The sequence below is a fragment of the Pecten maximus genome, chromosome 16, assembly GCF_902652985.1.
Source record: "Pecten maximus chromosome 16, xPecMax1.1, whole genome shotgun sequence".
NCBI lineage: Eukaryota > Metazoa > Mollusca > Bivalvia > Pectinida > Pectinidae > Pecten > Pecten maximus.
The window spans coordinates 4,554,907-4,579,975 of NC_047030.1; the positions used below are offsets into that span (position 1 = coordinate 4,554,907).

Below are 25,069 nucleotides of genomic sequence, written 5' to 3' on the forward strand. Positions count from 1 at the left end.
TTTATATTTAACAGTGACAGCTTTACTTCCCGCTCAATTCTGCACGTGATTAACAAAATCTCAGCGGGAATAAACGTCCTCGCAACGACTGGACCCCGGCCTCGCGAACGTTCCTTCACTTATAGAAATCACTTAAATGTTGCAATATACAAAAAATATTTGAAGTTTAAACGATCTTAAGGAAACTTTCCGTCAAGTCCTCTCCCATACAGAAGGCTAGATGATGTTTTAAGAATAGGTCTATTGGTGTGGGGAGAATTATTTATAAACACCCTGCCAAAAACTAAAGACGGGCAGAGCAGTCGTCTCTCTCATAATAAGCAGCAGAATAAACTACCATATGTCTTGGCCGCGGAAAATAAATAAAAGCCTTCCTTACAGGGACAAACGAGTAACTAAAAGCGAAAGTGTGTCAAGGGAGATTTAAGGAAGAAGAAATTTGTTTAGAAAGAGGAGAAAAAACATAAAATCGTCTCTTAAGACCATACCATGGGGACATGCAGCAGGTAAATTTCTTACGCCCTACCTGCAGAGTACTTGCTGGAATCGTTTGTGACAATTGTAGATTTGCTATAGTTTAATTGATAGAGCGCTCACCTGGGACGTTAGTGGTCTCGAGTACATGATCTAATTAAAATTTTCAGTAACAAAGCATTTTTATAGTTGCTACATATCCGTGACCAAGATCAAGATCGTCTGAAAACGTAATCACGATCGACTGACAATGTAATCGAGATCGCCTGAAAACAAGAATATAACGTGGTATATTCTAAATAATTACCAAAAGTAATGTACTTCATGTTAAACCAACTTTTCAAAAGCGTGTGCGTATAATTTCATCTTTTAAATCTGAAATGGATAAATATTTATTTGCATCACAAGATTTTCTCGTGCGCAGCCGTACTTTTAAGTCACTTTCGGTCTTCATTCAAGGTTGCATGTATTTTCTTTTTCTTCATTTATTGGTGTTGATTAGATAAATTTCTCATGTTGTAAATTTTTGTGACATGTATTGTACACTTCCGGCGATCAGGCATCTTTTTAAAGAAGTATGTGTTCAGTCAATGGTTTGTATTATTTAATATCATATCAACAACATTTTAGGACGGATTTGACCAGGGTATCATATTAACAGTATTTAAGGACGGAATTAGCCATTGTAACATATCAACATCATTTTAGGACGGATTTGACCACTGTAACATATCGACATCATTTTAGGACGGTTTAGCCACTGAAATATATCAACATCATTTTAGGACGGATTTCGCCACTGTATCAATTCGAGACATACGGAGAATATGTATAATAATACCATATATCAATTCCATAGTACAATATATCGCTATGTTGTTTATAATCAATATATACAAATAACCCTATGTCCGACCATGGAACCCCCTCTACAGCCTCTCGTGGCGTTTGATAAGCGATCCACGAGTAAAAACAGAGGTCCTAACAGTGGACTTTGTTCCCAGTGTGTCATCATCACTGGACACACCTGCACGACGCAAAAATTTGATCATTCACTCACAGTATTATAGTCACATGATCAACCCACACTCCAGGTGTGGACGATACTATGTTAAGATATGTATATATAGAGAGGACATACCTCAAATATATTCACATATTTTTCGCTGTTATATAAATTTTTACGAGTCACGATCTTTAGATTTGTATGGTGGAACTTCGAAATACCGGAAACTGAAAAATGAGATCCCCAATATGTACCTAGGTACTGCGTATCCTGGATGAATTATTTTCGCGGTAAATCCGCAGAAATGAAACAAAAATTGACAATCTCAATATGTGTTTACTCAGTATCCAAGACAGTTTAGTATTTATACTTGGTCGAAAATAAAAGTGTACATTATATGATGTGAATATAGTGCAACTTTAATCAGTATGTAAAAAAAGGTAAGGTATTTCGAGGAGTAGATATCATTTTATTTTTCGTATATATTTGTCGATAGTTCTGCGTTTGAGTAGCAAGGGACCGTATATTTAGAAATATATTCCTCTTATTGTTTTAATGTCACATTGTACAGCAATTACAGATTGATGGAGTGAGATGACAAACAATAAAACAATCGTTATCATCTCTCGTTCTCAGACTGGATTGTAGAGACTGGAACGCATGCACAAAAAAGCCATTTGCCCGTTATAAAGTGATTCCACTGTCACATCATTGTAAGGCGCCCGGTTTAAAGCGGATCACTCCAGTTATGGGCTACCCGTCTCCACAGGTGGAATCCTTCCAGTTACATAGCAGCGATCTTTACAGATAGACCATGTTTACTAGCCATCGCCAAATATGGTATCCGTCACCATAAATGATACACGTCACCACAACTAGTACCAATCACCACACCTGGTACCCGTCACCACATCTTGTACCCGTCACCACACGTGGTACCCGTCATTACAACTGGTAATGGTCACCACACATTGTACCCGTCATCACACCTGGTACCCGTCATCACACATAGTACCCGTCACCACATCTGGTATCAGTCACCACACCTGGTACCCGTCATCACACCTGGTACCCGTCACCACGTCTGGTACCCGTCATCACACCTGTTACCCGTCATCACACCTGTTACCCGTCATCACACATAGTACCCGTCATCACACCAGGTACCCGTCATCACACCTGTTACCCGTCACCACGTCTGGTACCCGTCATCACACCTGTTACCCGTCATCACACCTAGTACCTGTCATCACACCTGTTACCCGTCATCACACCTGTTACCCGTCATCACACCTGGTACCCGTCATCACACCTGTTACCCGTCATCACACCTGTTACCCGTCATCACACATTGTACCCGTCATCACACCTGGTACCCGTCATCACACATAGTACCCGTCACCACATCTGGTATCAGTCACCACACCTGGTACCCGCCATCACACCTGGTACCCGTCACCACGTCTGGTACCCGTCATCACACCTGTTACCCGTCATCACACATAGTACCCGCCATCACACCTGGTACCCGTCATCACACCTGTTACCCGTCACCACGTCTGGTACCCGTCATCACACCTGTTACCCGTCATCACACCTGGTACCCGTCATCACACCTGGTACCCGTCATCACACCTGTTACTCGTCACCACCTGGTACTCGTCATCACACCTGATGCCCGTCACCACCTGGTACCCGGCACAACCTGGTACCTGTCACCACCTGATACCCGTCACCACCTGGTACCCGTCACAACCTGGTACCCTCACCACCTGGTACCCGTCATCACACCTAGTACCCGTCCCCACATCTTGTACCCGTCATCACACCTGTTACCCGTCATCACACCTGTTACCCGTCACCACACCTGTTACCCGTCATCACACATAGTACCCGTCATCACACCTGGTACCCGTCATCACACCTGGTACCCGTCATCACACCTGGTACCCGTCATCACACCTGGTACCTGTCACCACACCTGGTACCTGTCATCACACCTGGTACCCGTCATCACACCTGGTACCCGTCATCACACCTGGTACCTGTCACCACACCTGGTACCCGTCATCACACCTGTTACCCGTCACCACACATAGTACCCGTCATCACACCTGGTACCCGTCATCACACCTGGTACCTGTCATCACACCTGGTACCCGTCATCACACCTGTTACCCGTCATCACACCTGTTACCCGTCACCACACATAGTACCCGTCACCACGTCTGGTACCCGTCATCACACCTGTTACCCGTCATCACACCTGTTACCCGTCATCACACATAGTACCCGTCATCACACCTGGTACCCGTCATCACACCTGGTACCTGTCATCACACCTGGTACCCGTCATCACACCAGGTACCCGTCATCACACCTGTACCCGTCACCACACATAGTACCCGTCATCACACCTGGTACCCGTCATCATACCTGTTACCCGTCGCCACCTGGTACTCGTCATCACACCTGATGCCCGTCACCACCTGGTACCCGTCACCACCTGGTACTCGTCATCACACCTGATGCCCGTCACCACCTGGTACCCGGCACAACCTGGTACCTGTCACCACCTGGTACCCGTCACCACCCGGTACTCGTCATCACACCTGGTACCCGTCATCACACCTGGGGCCCGTAGCTACGTGATACCCGTCCCCACATCTTGTACCCGTCATCACACCTGGTACCCGTCATTACAACTGGTACCCGTCATCATACTTTGTACCCGTCACCACATCTGGTACCCGTCATCACACATTGTACCCGTCACCACATCTGGTACTCGTCATCACACATTGTACTCGTCATCACACCTAGTAACTGTCACCACATATCATACAGAATAAAAATATTGATATAGAGTATACTAACATATCTATCAAATGGGTCGAACACAGCAGTGATTCCCGGTGTTAAATTGCCTCAGCTGAGTAGCTAAACTTGTACGAATTAGTGCTCGATGATTCTTTATGAATTTCTTGTAGAAAACTCCGTTTCGTGGTCAAAGTCTTCGTAAGGAGATAACGTTATCAATGTTTTCACGTGAACTTGAGATGTGTATAATCCTTAAAGTACTCGCAGATCTCGTCTTGGATACTTAGGTTTGTTCTAGTGATGACACTTTGGATGTTTATTTCATTATTTCTATTTTCGCTGTTGACGAAATTCACAGTACGTTAACTTTCACTTTCATTAATGCTTGTTCCATGACATTTAAGAGCAAGGTACGGATTTGATATAGCAAACTTTATCTCGGCATCATAGTTATTTGCATTCTCTTTTTTTTTTTTATTTCAAACGCTTACTCAGTATTTTGATAAAATCAATTGAGTTTGACCTCACACGAACTCACGCCTGGCCTTATCGTAAAAACACCCGCCTTGAACTGGTCAAGACTCGCGTTGACCGGAGTCATTTAATAAAACATTAGAATATGCTTTGTATTTCAGTTATTTTTTGACAAAATTGTCATGGATTCTTTTTTCTTTGAATGAGGTCAATCAGCAAACTTGGATGAAGGTATGACTATTTCCATGAGAATGCTATGGGATAAATATACCAACGATTATTTTTAGGGCGAAAGCAATTCATCAGTATTTTAATAAAATCAATTTTGCTTGACCTCGACCGAACCTATACTTGGCCTTATCACAAACACACCAGCCTTGAACCGGTTGTCCGGATTCTAGTCTATATGCTATCACAAAACCAGGTGAGTTTGCAGGAATGACCACTTTGTTAACAAGGCAAAGCTACAGTAATGGTCAGTGATATAACAATTTATAGATATCGAATATAGGTGATTTTAACCTTCCTAGCCCGACAACTTGTACAAGTTGTACAGGTCGTGATATTAACCTTCCTAGTCCGACAACTTGTACGAGTTGTACAGGTCGTGATATTAACCTTCCTAGTCCGACAACTTGTACGAGCTGTACAGGTCGTGATATTAACCTCCCAAGTCCGACAACTTGTACGAGTTGTACAGGTCGTGATATTAACCTTCCTAGTCCGACAACTTGTACGAGCTGTACAGGTCGTGATATTAACCTTCCTAGTCCGACAACTTGTACGAGTTGTACAGGTCGTGATATTAACCTTCCTAGTCCGACAACTTGTACGAGCTGTACAGGTCGTGATATTAACCTCCCAAGTCCGACAACTTGTACGAGTTGTACAGGTCGTGATATTAACCTTCCTAGTCCGACAACTTGTACGAGTTGTACAGGTCGTGATATTAACCTCCCAAGTCCGACAACTTGTACGAGTTGTACAGGTCGTGATATTAACCTTCCTAGTCCGACAACTTGTACGAGTTGTACAGGTCGTGATATTAACCTTCCTAGTCCGACAACTTGTACGAGTTGTACAGGTCGTGATATTAACCTTCCTAGTCCGACAACTTGTACGAGTTGTACAGGTCGTGATATTAACCTTCCTAGTCCGACAACTTGTACGAGTTGTACAGGTCGTGATATTAACCTTCCTAGTCCGACAACTTGTACGAGTTGTACAGGTCGTGATATGAACCTTCCTAGTCCGACAACTTGTACGAGTTGTACAGGTCGTGATATTAACCTTCCTAGTCCGACAACTTGTACGAGTTGTACAGGTCGTGATATTACCCTTCCTAGTCCGACAACTTGTACGAGTTGTACAGGTCGTGATATTAACCTTCCTAGTCCGACAACTTGTACAAGTTGTACAGGTCGTGATATTAACCTTCCTAGTCCGACAACTTATACGAGTTGTACAGGTCGTGATATTAACCTTCCTAGTCCGACAACTTGTACGAGTTGTACAGGTCGTGATATTAACCTTCCTAGTCCGACAACTTGTATGAGTTGTACAGGTCGTGATATTTACCTTCCAAGTCTGACAACTTGTACGAGTTGTACAGATCGTGCATTACTTTGAATTACAGTTGATGTCAAATCACCAAGATATAATGATACTAGGGGGAGGGGTGTTTTAGGGGAAAGGGAGGGGTAGGTGTGTTTGTTTAGGAACTAGATGTGTCGGGGGGGGGGGGGGGGGGGGGGGGGGGGGGGGAGGAAGATGTGTGTCTTGGAAGGGGGATGGATAGATGTGTGTGTTATGGGAAGGAGGAGATGTTGATGTGTGCATCGGGAGGAGGCGGAGGAGGAGGGGTAGATGTGTGTGTCGGGGCGGGGGGGGGGCAGATGTGTGTGATTGGGGAAGGGGGAGATGTTGATATGTGTGTGTCGGGGGGGAGTGGGAGGGGTAGATATGTGTGTCGGGGGGGGGGGGTAGATATGTGTGTCGGGGGGGGGAGTGGAAGGGGTAGATATATGTGTGTGTCGGGGGAGGGGCAGATGTGTGTGATTGGGGAAGGGGAAATATTGATGTGTGTGTGTCGGGGGGGGGGGGAGATGTGTGTGTCGGGGGAGGGGTAGATGTGTGTTTAAGGAAGGGGGATATGTTGATGTGTGTGTCGGGGGAGAAGGAGGAGTATATGTGTGTGTCGGGTGTGAAAGGGAGGGGGAGATATGTGTTTCTGGGTAAGGTGGAGGGGTAGGTGTGTGTGTGTCGGAGGGAGGAGGGGGTAGTTGTGTGTGTCTAGGAAGGGGGGGATATAGATGTGTGTGTTGGGGGAAGAGGGGGTGGTTAGATGTGTGTATCGGGGAAGGAGGGGTAGCTGTGCGTGTCTCTCTCAAAATACAAACTATGTTACTTATTTTGGACATGAAATATACACATCAGAATCTGTCAATAAGCACTTTTCTGGCATGAGAAATTAATCACAATTACGAGAATGTATCCACTTCATAAAGTTTTATACTACTTTTAAAATCCAATAATCTTATTCAACACGGACGTGATTATCAGTCGTTTCAATGAGAGATTTGTTTACATATTTGAGTGTTCGATTGGTTTATCAGCTCATGAAATGCCAATGTGATTCTGTGTCGGGGTCTCCATACAATGCTTGGTTGCTACCATAAAGTGAAGCATACGGGAGACCTGTTGTATGTTGTCCATGGTAATTCAATCGAAGTGTCTTACCAAAGGACACAGCTACAATGTCACAAACTGTTCGGTAATCTCAGCTTCCTGAGCACCACAAACCAGCTCGTTGTAGATTGTATAGATCTTACCATATATGCCTGTGGTGACGGGTACCATATGTGGTAACGGGTACCGGGTGTGATGACGGGTACCAGGTGTGATGACGGGTACCAGGTGTGGTGACGGGTACCAGATGTGGTGACGGGTACCAGGTGTGATGACGGGTACCAGGTGTGACGACGGGTACCAGGTGTGACGACGGGTACCAGGTGTGGTGACGAGTACCAGGTGTAGTGACGGGTACCGGGTGTGGTGACGGGTACCAGGTGTGGTGACGGATACCAGGTGTGGTGACGAGTACCAGGTGTGGTGACGAGTACCAGGTGTGGTGACGAGTACCAGGTGTGGTGACGGGTACCAGGTGTGGTGACGCTTACCAGGTGTGGTGACGAGTACCAGGTGTGGTGACGACTATCAGGTGTGATGACGGGTACCAGGTGTGACGACGGGTACCATTTGGGGTGACGGGTACCAGGTGTAGTGACGGGTACCAGGTGTGGTGACGGGTACAGGTGTGGTGACGGGTACCAGGTGTGGTGACGGATACCAGGTGTGGTGACGAGTACCAGGTGTAGTGACGGGTACCAGGTGTGGTGACGGGTACCAGGTGTGGTGACGAGTACCATATATTCCTGACGAAAACCTTCCCGGTATACACTCACTCATTAAGTTACTTACTGTTGATAATATCAGCGATCTTTGAAAATTTGTTAGACATTTAAATTTGAGGCTAATAAGGCACGAATATTGTATATAATTTATGTATATGATAATCATGTATTATTGGCATGTAGAATATGTTGGTTGTTGTGGTGGTGGTGGTGGTGGTTGTGACGGTGGTGGTGGTGACGGTGGTGGTGGTTGTGACGGTGGTGGTGGTGACGGTGGTGGTGTTGTTGTTGTTGGTGGTGGTGGTGGTGACGGTGGTGGTGGGGACGGTGGTGGTGGTGGTGACGGTGACGGTGGTGGTGGTGACGGTCGTGGTGGTGGTGGTGACGGTGGTGGTGACGGTGGTGGTGGTGACGGTGGTGGTGGTGTTGTTGTTGTTGGTGGTGGTGGTGGTGGTGACGGTGACGGTGGTGGTGGTGACGGTGGTGGTGGGGACGGTGGTGGTGGTGACGGTGGTGGTGGTGACGGTGGTGGTGGTGTTGTTGTTGTTGTTGGTGGTGGTGACGGTGACGGTGGTGGTGGTGACGGTGGTGGTGGTGGTGGTGACGGTGGTGGTGACGGTGGTGGTGGTGGTGGGGGTGACGGTGGTGGTGACGGTGGTGGTGGTGACGGTGGTGGTGACGGTGGTGGTGGTGACGGTGGTGGTGGTGTTGTTGTTGGTGGTGGTGGTGGTGGTGACGGTGACGGTGGTGGTGGTGGTGGTGGTGACGGTGGTGGTGACGGTGGTGTTGGTGACGGTGGTGGTGGTGACGGTGGTGGTGGTGGTGGTGGTGGTGGTGGTGGTGTTGTGGTGATGGTGGTGGTGGTGGTGGTGGTGGTGGTGGTGGTGGTGGTGGTGGTGGTGATGGTGGTGGTGGTGGGGGTGGTGGTGGTGGTGGTGGTGGTGGTTGTTGTGGTGGTGACTGTGGTGGTGGTGGTGGTTGTTGTGGTGGTGGTGGTGGTGGTGGTGGTGGTGACTGTGGTGGTGGTTGTTGTGGTGGTGGTGGTTGTTGTGGTGGTGACTGTGGTGGTGGTGGTGATGGTGGTGGTTGCCTTTATGGTAGTTTAATTTAAGTTAAAACAGTTTTGAATCAGTAAAACTGAAGTTTAGTTGAGTGAAGTGATAATGTCGCTGGAGGGTTGCGACCTTTTCTTCTTCTCATTGTCAGGTATTCCCGTATGTTAAGGAACCCAACAAAATATAAAATGACTCTTCAGGTAAGGTTATGGAGTAAAAATTAATATTTTCACATTCAGGGTTTGAGCAAAAGTAGATGGGCGGATATTTAAGGCTTATTTTTAATTTTGAAACTTTTTTAACTCTAAATCATGTGCAATTAATATTCAAAATGTAGACGTAAGCTCCCTCACAAAAAGTTAGGGGCCGCGGTGGCAGAGTGGTTAAGGTGTCCCGACACTCTAACACTAGCCCTCAACCACTGGGTTGCGAGTTCGAAACCAACGTGGGGAAGTTGCCAGGTACTGACCGTAGGCCGGTGGTTTTTCTCCGGTTACTCCGGCTTACCTCCACCTCCAAAACCTGGCACGTCCTTAAATGACCCTTGCTGTTAATAGGACGAAAAACAAACCAAATCCGTCACAATCATCGTCCTATCAGCCGCCTATTAATGATTATGTATTATCAATTATTCGTTTTGAAAATGACTTGATAACCAATTACAATTTGCTACTACGTTAAGATGACATGATAACCAATAATTAGCCGCTTACTAACCATGACGGGATAGCCAATTATTACTCGTGTATTACAGATATAGATGGCACACGGCGATTGGTTGTTGTATATAGTATTTCTCTCACTCGAGTTATTGATTTTTTTCACAAGTTACAATAACACGAGTTTGTGTTACTTGTTTTTAACAGAAATGACAAACTTTTCTGAAGATGAATTGACCTATTTAGTGTAAACGTGTGTTCTTTTCACAATTTCATGAAGGCATATTGATTTGACCTAAAGAGAAATTCCGCTAATCATATATGCAGAACTGATATTTTTGGAAACGTGTGCATAAATTACAGTTCATTGTTAATCGCAACAAATAGTTAGCAAGTGTATAACTCTTCAAAACAATTATTTGACAGTAATTTATACAAAAAAGGAATTATCACAAATTAGTATTCGCAAAATGTTTTTTTTTAAATTCTCTTACATCTTCTGTAGACGATAGAGTTAATTATCGGTTATATTTTGTATATAATTATATATTTTTTCTCCTCATATTTCCTTTGTTCTCTGTCTTGTTTTAGACCCCATCGAAAGTAGCAGTAATTAAGAGCGAAACAACACCAGGGAAAGATGTCAACCAAAATAAAAACACCAAACAACACCAGGGAAATGGATCATACTGTTCAGCTCACAGCGCCCACTAAATTTGTTATAGTCGAATGAAGCGCAGATTGTAGGATGGCGCGATAAAATGACAGTCACGATAGCCTTTCTTGGTCAGTGTTTTAATAATGTGGCCTAGTAATTCCCCGGCCTCACCTTACTAATTGAGTAAGAGAGGGGTACCATGCAATTTACATTGTACAAATGATGATGACTACTCAATCTTGTGTAAAAGTTGAGGAATTTATAAACTTTATTGAATAGATTATATGGTGACTGTCTACTTACAAGTTACGACTGTATTGTTCGATATACCGGCTGTTTATACTATTCGGAATTCCTTAGTCATTTGACAGCGGAAGTGTTCCGAGTACAGGTAATTTGGCGCCAATATTGCACGTGCGGATTGCCGCGGTTGTCTATATAAGCCGGTACACCTGTGTAGTTCGCCAGTCAGATGGAAAGTCTTTGTAGGACTGCCTGGCTCAGCGCTCCCCGACTCACGTAGTCAGATGGAAAGTCTTTGTAGGACTGCCTGGCTCAGCTCTCCCCGACTCACGTAGTCAGAATGAAAGTCTTTGTTAGACTGTTATGGTAACACTCACTGTCAGTAGTTTTGTGTACTATCGTTATAGTATGGCCATGTAGCCGCTAGTTTACTATAAACTACTGTCATGTTGTCCTATAGTATGTGTGTGTTGAGTGCGTGACAGAATTGTATAATTTGTCCCTGTGTCTCTGTATATTTTTACATAGTGTTTAGTGGTATCCTAATAAAACTACCTGAACTTTATAAATCTTGAGTTTGTGTTTATTTGCCAGACTTCACGTACAAATTATGACCCAGAATGTAAGACCCTGACGGACCCAAGATCACCGAACCTGGGTATAAATATTTTAAAGGTGTCGGTTTGAGGTGAAAAGCCGATCCTTTTACATTGATGCCGTACTGACCAGGATCTTGGTAACCCGTTTTGGGCATTTTTGAAATGTTGGTGCGATAAGATTTGTAAAACTGAAGTGAAGTAATGGCAAATAGACTTTATTTGTGTGTGTTTACTTGGAGTGAGTGGCAGTTTTATAAATAAACTTGGTATTTCCGGGAAAATCCTGATGTATAACGGAAGTATGTCGAACACAGGGACCCGTCTTTAATCTGTCGTTGGAAAAGTTGTTATAATTGGCTTGGATGAATAATATAGTCAGAGTTTTCCTTTGTTAATGCTACAGGGTATGGTGAAGGTTCCTGGTATCTTGTGGAGTGTTAGTTTAAGTTTAAATCTATACCAAAGGCTAGGAGGCCAGAGTTGAAAAGCAGATGTGATATTGCTGTACTCAGCCTCAGGTGACAGGTTAGCAGTGTTTGTGGTTTATATTAAACTTTATAAGGATACTTTTGTTGCTTGGTTGAACTACTTGTGTAGTAGTGTGGAATTCTTGGAGTGATAAGATTTCCTGTCTAAATATGGAAGAGGAATCCATTTTAGAATATGACTCTGAAGGAAAGGAGTCGGGTCAACCTAGAGCTAACTATGGGTGTGTGAGATTGTCTCAGTGCTAGCTGACTAGTAACGTCACTTAGAGGTTGTAGAGGTATGTCTATCTCATAAGTACAGTGGGTATAGTGGAGCCAACTATTGGAGTAGCACCTAATGGGTAGTAAATGACTTTGTGTTTTGCCGGAAACTGTGTTTTGTGCGAGTTGCTTTCATTGTGTGTACAGCTTAAAATACTTTGTGATTTGGATACTTAAAAGTTACTGGAACTGGATACTTAGTGTATCTTGCCATTATGTAGTGATTCTGTACATATTGTCTGTGGTTATGTACAAAATGAATCTGATGTGGCAGAGCTCGAGATAATCAAGTGCTTGTTTTGTTATGCATTATGTCTTATATTTTATTGTATTGTTATTTTGTTATACAGGAAATTGTTTTTATTGTGTTTATGCTTTTGAAGAGTGAGCAACCATGTAGGTAGTTTTGGTAAAACGCAATGGTTGACCATGTTACCCTGGCATGGTAAGCATATCCATGGAAAAAAGTTTACTGGGCACTTTGAATTATGCTCTTGAAGCTATTAACACAGAGATGAGTGTGCTGTGTAGTTCTGTGATTGAAGTTCCATTTTTATATTGATGTTGTAACATACATGAAGTAACACTATCATTACATTTTGCAATATAGGTTTCTAGGGGAGTGGATATAATGATTTAAGTCATGTTTGTGATTGTTGTGTGTGCTCAATCTGATTGTTTAGTGTGTACTTTACACGAGTGATGTACAGTGTATGGAATGTAGGTGTTCGATTTCTGGTTGATATGTTGTCTATGAATTCATGAATTATTTTGTAGTAATGGATTCTATGCTAAATTATGTGATTATTTTTGTATCACCTATAATGTTTGTTAACATGTTTTTAGAAGAGTTCGTGAGAGGGACGTATTCCTATTTATGTTAAATGTTTTTGAAGATTGTATCATGTGTTGAATCAAATATATATGTATGATCATTGTTTATAGGTAGTAAGTTGGCATCTCCATCCGAACTGATCGGAGCCTTAATTGTGTACAAAACTTTGTGAAAGTATGTTTGTAGTGACGTTGTACTTTGAAACTACAATTGTATGTTAAAACTGATGTTGTGCAGACATGTGTAGTTTTTATACGATCTGCTGAGATATATTTCTTTGTCATCAAAGTTTACAAATTATGTACATTTTGACAAAAAGTTGTAACTTTTGTCTTAAGGGGGGAGGAGTGTAAAAGTTGAGGAATTTATAAACTTTATTGAATAGATTATATGGTGACTGTCTACTTACAAGTTACGACTGTATTGTTCGATATACCGGCTGTTTATACTATTCGGAATTCCTTAGTCATTTGACAGCGGAAGTGTTCCGAGTACAGGTAATTTGGCGCCAATATTGCACGTGCGGATTGCCGCGGTTGTCTATATAAGCCGTTACACCTGTGTAGTTCGCCAGTCAGATGGAAAGTCTTTGTAGGACTGCCTGGCTCAGCTCTCCCCGACTCACGTAGTCAGATGGAAAGTCTTTGTAGGACTGCCTGGCTCAGCTCTCCCCGACTCACGTAGTCAGATGGAAAGTCTTTGTAGGACTGCCTGGCTCAGCTCTCCCCGACTCACGTAGTCAGAATGAAAGTCTTTGTTAGACTGTTATGGTAACACTCACTGTCAGTAGTTTTGTGTACTATCGTTATAGTATGGCCATGTAGCCGCTAGTTTACTAAACTACTGTCATGTTGTCCTATAGTATGTGTGTGTTGAGTGCGTGACAGAATTGTATAATTTGTCCCTGTGTCTCTGTATATTTTTACATAGTGTTTAGTGGTATCCTAATAAAACTACCTGAACTTTATATATCTTGAGTTTGTGTTTATTTGCCAGACTTCACGTACAAATTATGACCCAGAATGTAAGACCCTGACGGACCCAAGATCACCGAACCTGGGTATACATATTTTAAAGGTGTCGGTTTGAGGTGAAAAGCCGATCCTTTTACACTTGTAATACAAATCAGCATATTTCAATGTTGAGAATTGTGTTTATGTTAACGACTTTGAAGACAATTTTCAGACTTGGTGTTCTCTCTTACTCTTGTGGATTACAATCCAATAAAGTGTTCAGCGGTTAATGATCTATTGCATGCATTGCACTGAGGCTTGTCCCAACGTATTAATACGTAGGAATGTGTTATATATGGCTTATCTTTACACGGGTAAGACAAATCTCGTCTGCGTAATTGTCTCTGTAGTATGGGGACCATTAACCAGTAGTTGTTGTGTTATCCAACGTAGTTTGTTATATACGTGTAATGACTCAATTCAATCTGTCACAGTGTGTTACAATACCATGGCTCTAGTGTTCCAAGATTCTGTGAAGATAGCTAATTTGTATTTCGAATTACTTATTTTGCTAATTTCATATATTTTTATATTGTGGAACACATGTACATGTATATGGTGAGTTTAGTATATGAAATTATATAGAATTTAAGATGTCATTAACAATTCAGGGGCTTTAGACGCATACAAATATTCGTATGTGTAATATACTTGGAAGTTAGTGTTTAACCTGAAAAAAACATCCATAGCATAATTCAAATAAGAAATACAAGCCTATTAAAATAGATTACCGAACTAAACTCTTTAAGCTGCAGAGGAGGTGTGCCATAGTAAATACCTTTCCCTATCTCGGTCAAAGTAGCAATGTCGTTTGCATGTCACAGAAACATATTTCTTGTTTAACAATAGTTTATGTAGGTTCTCTATAGGGTAGTGCATCATTGCAATTGAGATATACTGCCTGGGGACGATTAGGACAGTTAGATAAATGCCCTACCGTCTGACATGTGAATACGTAAGTGTTCCATTAAAGATATGGTTGCAATCTATTGTGAAGTATCCAATGTACGTTTCTATGTAGGGACTAGCTCAGGGCCATTACAGTTTATCAATATCATTCATTGTAATAATGACAAAGATAATTGATGTGATATACAGTCTTTTGATATAACTAGTTAAATCAAAAGGTAAATTTGAGGTTAAAAGCGTCAGTGCAAATTGGTCATAACTCCAGACACGAAGGTCATTAACAGTTCGTTAATGTAATTCCTGTCTCTCGCCAATTAAACGCGTATCAACTTACGTTATATAATTAATAGCTATGTATGTATGAAAGAGTGTGTTCATGTACATTGTATATGTTAGCTGATTTATAAAACTCTTGAGTGAGATCAATTTATGTACGTGCCTATTTTTGATGATGGGGAAATAAAAATTATCGAACCTTAAAAAAACGAAAACACATCAACTTATCTAGATGACGATCACGTGACATATTCATTCAATAATATGTCTGAACTGCGTTATCATAGTTTTAATAAGGTATTCTGAAATACATTGAAATATCTCATTTGGCATAACTGTATATTTCGTATATTTCAATGTACCAGCTATGAATGGAATACCCGAATATCTTATTTCCTTGGCAGCGATAGTTTGGTAAACACCTAGCCATCAGTATCTGTTTTAGTTTTACATGTTATAAAGGAGTATTACAAGCACTGTTACCTGTAGGGAAGCTGTTTATACATTAAAACCTACAACCTCTAAACCGTAGTTTATAGTTCATAATTGTATTCTAACGAACAATACGGTCGACAAAACGCACAAGGACCTGATGAATTGTTACAGTCCAGTGAGCATTCTTCGGTATTCACTATCAAAAGAAATAAATGCCAAGGGGTGTCATTTTTACAGCAACTTGGTTTAGTCTTCAAACACGTCTAAAGTGAGCTCATTATGAAAGTAGGCAAAGACAGAAACGAATAGCCGATTGCGGTCTTATGGCTGTTTGGTACATTTAGCTGTTTTCTTACTTGATAGTATTCCGTAGCAACGCTCAATTCAATTATGAGGGTAGGTATCCTTTTTTTCCATGTTTATAGAAAATATCCATGTAATATATCAGGTCTAGTATATGCTTTATCCCAATTTCTACCTATGCCTCCGAAAGGAAATAAACAGAAGTAACATCGCGAAATTGTTCGCCACAGAAAGTTCATTGCAATTGCGATACTCTCAGATCGACCCTCTCGCTTTGATAAGTATCAACTGTCTCTATAGCAAGGAGACAATTGATTGATATTTGCTTTATTGAAATATAGCATGTTTTGACATATTGTCTCCATTAATTTTGCCTTAGTGATAACAAACATTTAGTTACAAATGGTTTTAAATCTTTAAAATGAAGTTAAAAATGAGTGGTGATATAATAAACCGCTTTAGCATGTCTTTTTTTCATTACTAGGCATTACCGCTGTCACATCGATATTTACAACGAAAAACATTCTTAATTGAATGTACATTGTGTGTATGTTCTCAACAACAATTTTGAAAAAGACAAAGATTGCTGGTTAAATAAATATCATAACCAATGAAATTAACAATGACAAACAGTGATGACTAAATGATCCAGTTCTCTCAACAACCAGTAGCAGAATACCTTTACACAAGTAATTGAACTCCGTGAAAGTTAAAATGTGTAAGTGTTGTTGCCTGGGGCCTGATATACATCTAGTTAGATAGGTAATTGCCGACATACCATACACCATATATATTTACAATGTGGCAGTTGATTGTGCATTTACCTGGAATTGACATGCGGAAAACATCTGGCGATGTGGTTTCCTACTCATTCCATGCAATGATTGATATATAATTCAGGACTATTCCAGTGAAAGAATTTACCATTTTATATCACATCATGGAAAACATGTCATGCAGTTCATTCGTCTCGGTGATTGCAGTTTGCATTGTTGCATTATTTCCACAAAACAGTGTTTCAATCATAGATGGACATAATTTATCTCACGCGGAGAAAGCTGCTTTCATAGCAGAGTACTTTATACAACATGAGGTGGAATCACACTATGTGTTTGAATCGGTAATATCGTCTAGAGACTTGGCCCAGCACATTTCTTCTGGAAACAAAACATCAGCGACCCCCGAATTACTTGATGCTTTGTCATCGTATATTCTGGTTTCTCTACCCGTTTTCCTCCGAAACCAAATAGTTCAAGGCATAGTGGAAGTATTTGCTGATGAGGCTGGGAACGCCTATCAACGCACAAATCTTAAACTCGATTCGTCTCAAACATTCTCCAATGACGACATTCGGCTAATATGCTCAGAATTTGACTATGTAAGGGCATTGACGCGAAGTATCACGACTGCCAAACCTCTTATACAACAGTATCGTCAGGAAAATGACTCTACAGTCTACATCATACTGTTGAATAAGGCAATCGAAATGACTGCATACATAATTTCTACACCAAGCTTTCAAACTGTGATGGATATCGTGGTAGACGAACTAAGTCAAGGATTCATGAAATCAGGCTTGCCAGAACGCATTGCTAAAGAAGGAACCGGGTTTCTAAATGACATATTAGCTATTGTCAAAACTGTTATAGAAAGTTCAAATATTCAGAGACTCATATCAAGGTCCTACATTGCTAGTAAACCAGACCTCGATTCTCTGTATAATGGCGATACGTTCTTCCTTTATGCAACACTGATGAGCGCCATATTTACTCAAGAAGAAGCGGCAGGTAATATCATCTTTCAAATTATCGAGGCAGATTTTTTGAAAACTTACAACGAAAAGTATAATGGAGACATTGAATACCTTCTCAACGATCCATTTAATACGTACGGTAACGTTCTAAAGGAGATGGACTTAGCTGCAACGGTTTTACCCCTGCTTGGGTCCGGAGGTGCACGAACAATGCTGCCTTATAACAGTTCTATCGAACAGGACAAGATCAGCGAGGTTTGTTATGACGATACCATGGATTTTATTGATGCAGTAATAGGGCAAAAAGAATGGGCATTGCAATGTGAGTATTAAAAAATTACTTCAACATATTGTAACACTGTTTCGAAATATCAAATGACAAATAAAAACGTTACCGTAACCTAACTTATGAGGAAGTGATCGGGTATATCCGACTCTCTGAACGCAGTTGTGTCCTGAGACTTAGAATCCCGTCCTCCAGATAATTCCGCTCTTGTTTAGGCTACAAACTGTTTGCCCTGATTTGTAGCTCTGAGTGTATGGTCTCCTTTGTTTTAAGAAAGGTCATGGATTTACCATGGTTTGTTATTTTGAACCGCTTTTAGACAGCTGTTCTGATGCTATCAAAAATATTTCGACCTTCGAATCACACATTAGAAGTTAGTTAGTTTTTCAGTCAGTAAGCTAGAAAGTTGGCTAGCTACTTATTTATTTATTAAGTTAGTTAATTAGCATTTATTCCAAGAAACAGAATATGTAAGATACGTACATTAGTTCATAGACGTATACAGTTTAAAATTATACATGTGGCTTGGGTTACTCATATTTCGCGATACATTTTTAAGATTGTTAAAACTATTGAACGTATTTTACTGCATCGAACAGAAGTTTTAGAATAGCTATGCTGTTTAAAAAACTTTCTCTTGCTTGCTGCAGATAAATACATTCCAATAAAATGTAAAACTTGTTCTTCAGGCTCAATAAGTATGGATGCTCACTGAGGCTAGATATTGATTCCCTTCACTGTACATCAATCGATCTACAATTGTAAACTATGATACAACGTACCAATCAGTTATCCTTTTTCATAATCGTTTTGAAAGTGTGTGTATATTGGAAAACAATAGAAGCGTCATCGTATATAGTTCATTGCTTGAGTACGTCTGCACTTGCCAAGTGAGTTGGGAATAATCATGATACCGACGGGAAATGGTAGCAGTTTTGGTAGCTCCTCATCGTTAAAACATATCGGATTGGAATTTCTAATCTTACGACACATTATATTCTTTAGTGCTGGATGCTCAAGGTAAAGTACCTTCCGGTTTGCTCGACGGGAATTGGAATTTTCTTGGCGCCATGGACCAGTGTCTAGACATAAAACCCGACATGAAATCAAATGAGGTTATTGGAAACACTCGGAGACCTGCAGGGACCAGATTTTGTCGTGTCGTCATTCCCTTTATACAAAACCTGACTGAAGTAAGTTTCCCTTTCGTTTCACCTTCTATTTTTATAGTTTCAATGACACTCAACATGAAGCATCATCAAAAATCATAGCCTCGGCTTCGTAATGGTGGGGTAATCAGATTTATTAGATAGAATGCAAGTTAACGATATAATAAAGGGAAAGTGAAAAAATACTTCTTTTGGTATACCCCTACTAAGGAAATTAGTTATATAGTTACCGGTTTGGACCTGATAAGATTTAGACGTCAAATTTGACACCTGTTAAAATAAAAAGGTTTATAAAAGATATTTCATGATCAAATCCACTAATTAACTTCAGCATCAAAGTATGCATATTGTTAACTTTGTTTTTAAAGGGACAAATGTCACAAGCACACCTTTATAATCTACTGGCTCTTTTCAGCAAGAGTGTTTTTGTGACTTTTCTGGTTCGGCACTTTTTTCCCGAGATGTTGTTTTAAATGTTTTATAATTGAGATCGTGCATGAGTATGTGATAGTTTAAATAAGAAATGGCTTTGTTATTATTCAAAGTGTCCAGTGATGTTCTCGGCTTTTTTGGTCATTTAATAAATTGTTTCGGTATAATAGTTACATGCATGTCTACAAAATCTTTAGAAACAAACTGAACTTCAATGGCAGTCGTTGAATTGCTATTTAATCCTAATCTAACCTAGCTGACACAAATGAATATAATGGATAACAAGGATGGAAAGTATTGCAACAGCAATACAAAATCCTCTGCCTGAACCAGGAGTGCAACTATTTATTTCTCATTTTTTAAACTACGTGTTATACTGATCACGTATACCAAGTTTCGTTAAAATCGGAGTTGTAGTTTAGGATTGTCCGGACAAGCCTCAACCAATGAGAAGCCGGAAGCCATTTTGAAAAATGAATTTTTGAAGAAAAAAATGTAGGATGCACACCTACATGTTATACTGATCATGTATACCAAGTTTCATTAAAATCGGAGTAGTACTTTAGAAGGAGTTGTCCGGACAACTATTGCGTGACAGCAGACAGACGAACAGACAGACAGACAGACGGACGGTAAACCTATAGTCCCCCCGTTTTTCAAACGGCAGGGGACTAATAAATGGTGTGTGATCTTTGGTGCATATTCTGTATATTTTCTATTTTTTTTATTGTAGTGGGAAGGAGGAGTTACTTCCCTTGTATTATAGTAATTTGATAGAAAACCATACATATTGCCTTCCCTTGGTTTTCCAACCGAGGCTATTATATGATAGATTACACAAACAAGCGCCCATGTACATATTGTGTTCGAAATTAATTTTTGTCACCCACCCTTACCTCCCGGAATTTTGATGATTTTGTCTATTCCTTGTTGGTTTGCAACCTTTTCGCTAAAACCTTACCTATGTTGTTGGCGAGACCTGGGGCATTTATTTGGTACGCCACCATTTTTCGAAATGTTTTTTTTTTTATGTTTTATAATTGAGATTGTGCACGCTTATGTAATAGTTTTAACAGAAAATCGTTTTGTTATTATTCAAGGTTTCCAGTGATGTTCTGGGCATTTTAGCCATCAAATAAATTGCCAATCGCTCTAAAAAACTTAAGTGGCAGCCTTTGTATTGCTATTCGATTCTAATCTTACCTCGCGAAAGTTGTACAAAGAGTATAGCCTTGTCTATCCACTAATGATTACACCAGACAGCACAAGCTTTAAGGTCATGGTGTTATTTTAGTCGGATTTTCGGATGGCTACCTTTCGAAACAAATTTTGAAATCGCCCAAAAACAAAAGTTCGTGGTAGAATATCTAATTAGTAAGTGACAAACAATTAAGAAAACGTGTGCCCTTGGTAACTGGTGGACCGTTTGAATTAAAGATAATTGAGTCATCCTAAACTTCGATTAGTGATGAAAACATAGGCAGTATCTGATATTCAAGGTTCAAATTCAGTTCTTATTTCATGTATCAGGAAGAAATCTATTCTCGAGTCACATGGGGCGTGTGTGTCCCAGACACATGTACAGGGAGCGATGTTTACGGGATTCTGAAATTAGGTAAGTTACACAGAAACATATGATGTAGGAGTACTGTATATACTATAGGAGTACTGTATATACAATAGGAGTACTGTATATACCATAGGAGTACTGTATATACTATAGGAGTACTGTATATACTAAGGAGGTACTGTATTTACTGAAGGAGTATTGTATATACTATAGAGGTACTGTATATACTGTAGGAGTATTGTATATGCTATAGGAGTACTGTATATACTACAGGAGTACTGTATATACTATAGAGGTACTGTATATACTACAGAGGTACTGTATATACTGTAGGAGTACTGTATATACTATAGGAGTACTGTATATACTATAGAGGTACTGTATATACTATAGAGGTACTGTATATACTTTAGAGGTACTGTATATACTATAGAGGTACTGTATATACTATAGAGGTACTGTATATACTATATAGGTAGTGTATATACTATAGGAGTACTGTATATACTATAGAGGTACTGTATATACTATAGAGGTACTGTATATACTATAGGGGTACTGTATATACTATAGGAGTACTGTATATACTATAGAGGTACTGTATATACTATAAGAGTACTGTATATACTATAGAGGTACTGTATTTACTATAGGAGTACTGTATATACTATAGAGGTACTGTATATGCTATAGAGGTACTGTATTTACTGTAGGAGTACTGTATATACTATATAGGTACTGTATATAATATAGAGGTACTGTATATACTTTAGAGGTACTGTATATACTATAGAGGTACTGTATATACTATAGAGGTACTGTATATACTATATAGGTAGTGTATATACTATAGGAGTACTGTATATACTATAGAGGTACTGTATATACTATAGAGGTACTGTATATACTATAGGGGTACTGTATATACTATAGGAGTACTGTATATACTATAGAGGTACTGTATATACTATAAGAGTACTGTATATACTATAGAGGTACTGTATTTACTATAGGAGTACTGTATATACTATAGAGGTACTGTATATGCTATAGAGGTACTGTATTTACTGTAGGAGTACTGTATATACTATATAGGTACTGTATATAATATAGAGGTACTGTATATACTATAGAGGTACTGTATATACTATAGGAGTACTGTATATACTATAGAGGTACTGTATATACTAAGGAGGTACTGTATTTACTTAAGGAGTATTGTATCTACTATAGAGGTACTGTATATACTATAGGAGTACTCTATATACTATAGAGGTACTGTATATACTATAGGGGTACTGTATATACTATAGGAGTACTGTATATACTATAGAGGTACTGTATATACTATAGGAGTACTGTATATACTATAGAGGTACTGTATATACTATATAGGTAGTGTATATACTATAGGAGTACTGTATATACTATAGGAGTACTGTTTATACTATAGAGGTACTGTATATACTATAGGAGTACTGTATATACTATAGGAGTACTGTATATACTATAGGAGTACTGTATATACTATAGAGGTACTGTATATACTATAGGAGTACTGTATATACTATAGGGGTACTGTATATACTATAGGAGTACTGTATATACTATAGAGGTACTGTATATACTGTAGGAGTACTGTATATACTATAGAGGGACAGTATATACTATAGAGGTACTGTATATACTAAAGGGGTACTGTATATACTATAGGGGTACTGTATATACCATAGATGTACTGTATATACTATATAGGTAGTGTATCTACTATAGGAGTATTGTACATACTATAGAGGTACTGTATATACTATAGGAGTATTGTATATACTATAGAGGTACTGTATTTACTATAGAGGTACTGTATATAATATAGAGGTACTGTATATACTATAGGAGTATTGTTTATACTATAGAGGTACTGTATATACTGTAGGAGTACTGTATATACTATAGAGGTACTGTATATACTGTAGAGGTACTGTATATACTATAGGAGTACTGTATATACTATAGAGGTACTGTATATGCTATAGAGGTACTGTATATACTATAGGAGTACTGTATATACTATAGAGGTACTGTATATACTATATAGGTAGTGTATATACTATAGAGGTACTGTATATACTATAGAGGTACTGTATATACTATAGGAGTACTGTATATACTATAGAGGTACTGTATATACTATAGAGGTACTGTATATACTATAGGAGTACTGTATATACTATAGAGGTACTGTATATACTATAGGAGTACTGTATATACTATAGAGGTACGGTATATACTGTAGGAGTAGTGTATATACTATAGAGGGACTGTATATACTATAGAGGTACTGTATATACTATAGAGGTACTGTATATACTATAGAGGTACTGTATATACTATAGAGGTACTGTATATACTATAGAGGTACTGTATATACTATAGGGGTACTGTATATACTATAGAGGTACTGTATATACTATAGAGGTACTGTATATACTATAGGGGTACTGTATATACTATAGGAGTACTGTATATACTATATAGGTACTGTATATACTATAGGAGTACTGTATATACTATAGAGGTACTGTATATACCATAGAGGTACTGTATATACTATAGGAGTACTGTATATACTATAGAGGTACTGTATATACTATAGGAGTACTGTATATACTATAGAGGTACTGTATATACCATAGAGGTACTGTATATACTATAGGGGTACTGTATATACTATAGAGGTACTGTATATACTATAGCGGTATTGTATTTACTATAGAGGTACTGTATATATTATAGGAGTACTGTATATACTATAGGAGTACTGTATATACTGTAGAGGTACTGTATATACTATAGCGGTACTGTATATACTATAGGAGTACTGTATATACTATAGAGGTACTGTATATACTATAGCGGTACTGTATATACTATAGGAGTACTGTATATACTATAGCGGTACTGTATATACTATATGAGTATTGTATATACTATAGAGGTACTGTATATACTATAGGAGTATTGTATATACTATAGAGGTACTGTATATACTATAGGAGTATTGTATATACTATAGAGGTACTGTATATACTATAGGAGTATTGTATATACTATAGGAGTACTGTATATACCATAGAGGTACTGTATATACTGTAGGAGTACTGTATATACTATAGAGGTACTGTATCTACTATAGGAGTATTGTATATACTATAGGAGTACTGTATATACTATAGGGGTACTGTATATACTATAGGAGTATTGTAAATACTATAGAGGTACAGTAATGTACTGTATATACTATAGAGGTACTGTATATACTATAGGAGTACTGTATATACTATAGAGGTACGGTATATACTGTAGGAGTACTGTATATACTATAGAGGGACTGTATATACTATATAGGTACTGTATATACTATAGGAGTACTGTATATACTATAGAGGTACTGTATATACTATAGAGGTACTGTATATACTATAGAGGTACTGTATATACTATAGAGGTACTGTATATACTGTAGGAGTACTGTATATACTATAGAGGTACTGTATATACTATAGAGGTACTGTATATACTATAGGAGTACTGTATATACTATAGAGGTACTGTATATACTATAGGAGTATTGTATATACTATAGGGGTACTGTATATACTATAGGAGTACTGTATATACTATAGGAGTACTGTATATACTATAGAGGTACTGTATATACTATAGGAGTACTGTATATACTATAGGAGTACTGTATATACTATAGGAGTACTGTATATACTATAGAGGTACTGTATATACTATAGGAGTACTGTATATACTGTAGGAGTACTGTATATACTATAGGGGTACTGTATATACTATAGAGGTACTGTATATACTATAGAGGTTCTGTATATACTATAGGAGTACTGTATATACTATAGGGGTACTGTATATAC

The 25,069-nt window shown here is 39.4% G+C and overlaps 1 protein-coding gene across 2 annotated transcripts in view; it reads left to right on the forward strand.

The window, feature by feature from the left end:
- Positions 1 to 16,734: 16,734 nt before the first annotated feature.
- LOC117345026 (O-acyltransferase like protein-like) overlaps positions 16,735 to 25,069 on the forward strand; it is a 31,335-nt gene continuing 23,000 nt past the window's right edge. Inside the window, exons 1-3 of one of the 2 annotated variants that reach the window (XR_004536323.1) lie at positions 16,735 to 17,996; positions 18,966 to 19,153; positions 21,092 to 21,176. Coding sequence is in view for 1 of the 2 variants with exons in the window: in XM_033907952.1 (XP_033763843.1) it covers positions 16,862 to 17,996; positions 18,966 to 19,153; positions 21,092 to 21,176 (1,408 nt within the window). In the remaining variant the exon portion in view is untranslated. The remainder of the gene's footprint in view (positions 17,997 to 18,965; positions 19,154 to 21,091; positions 21,177 to 25,069) is intronic. The other variant, XM_033907952.1, reaches the window with a different exon arrangement.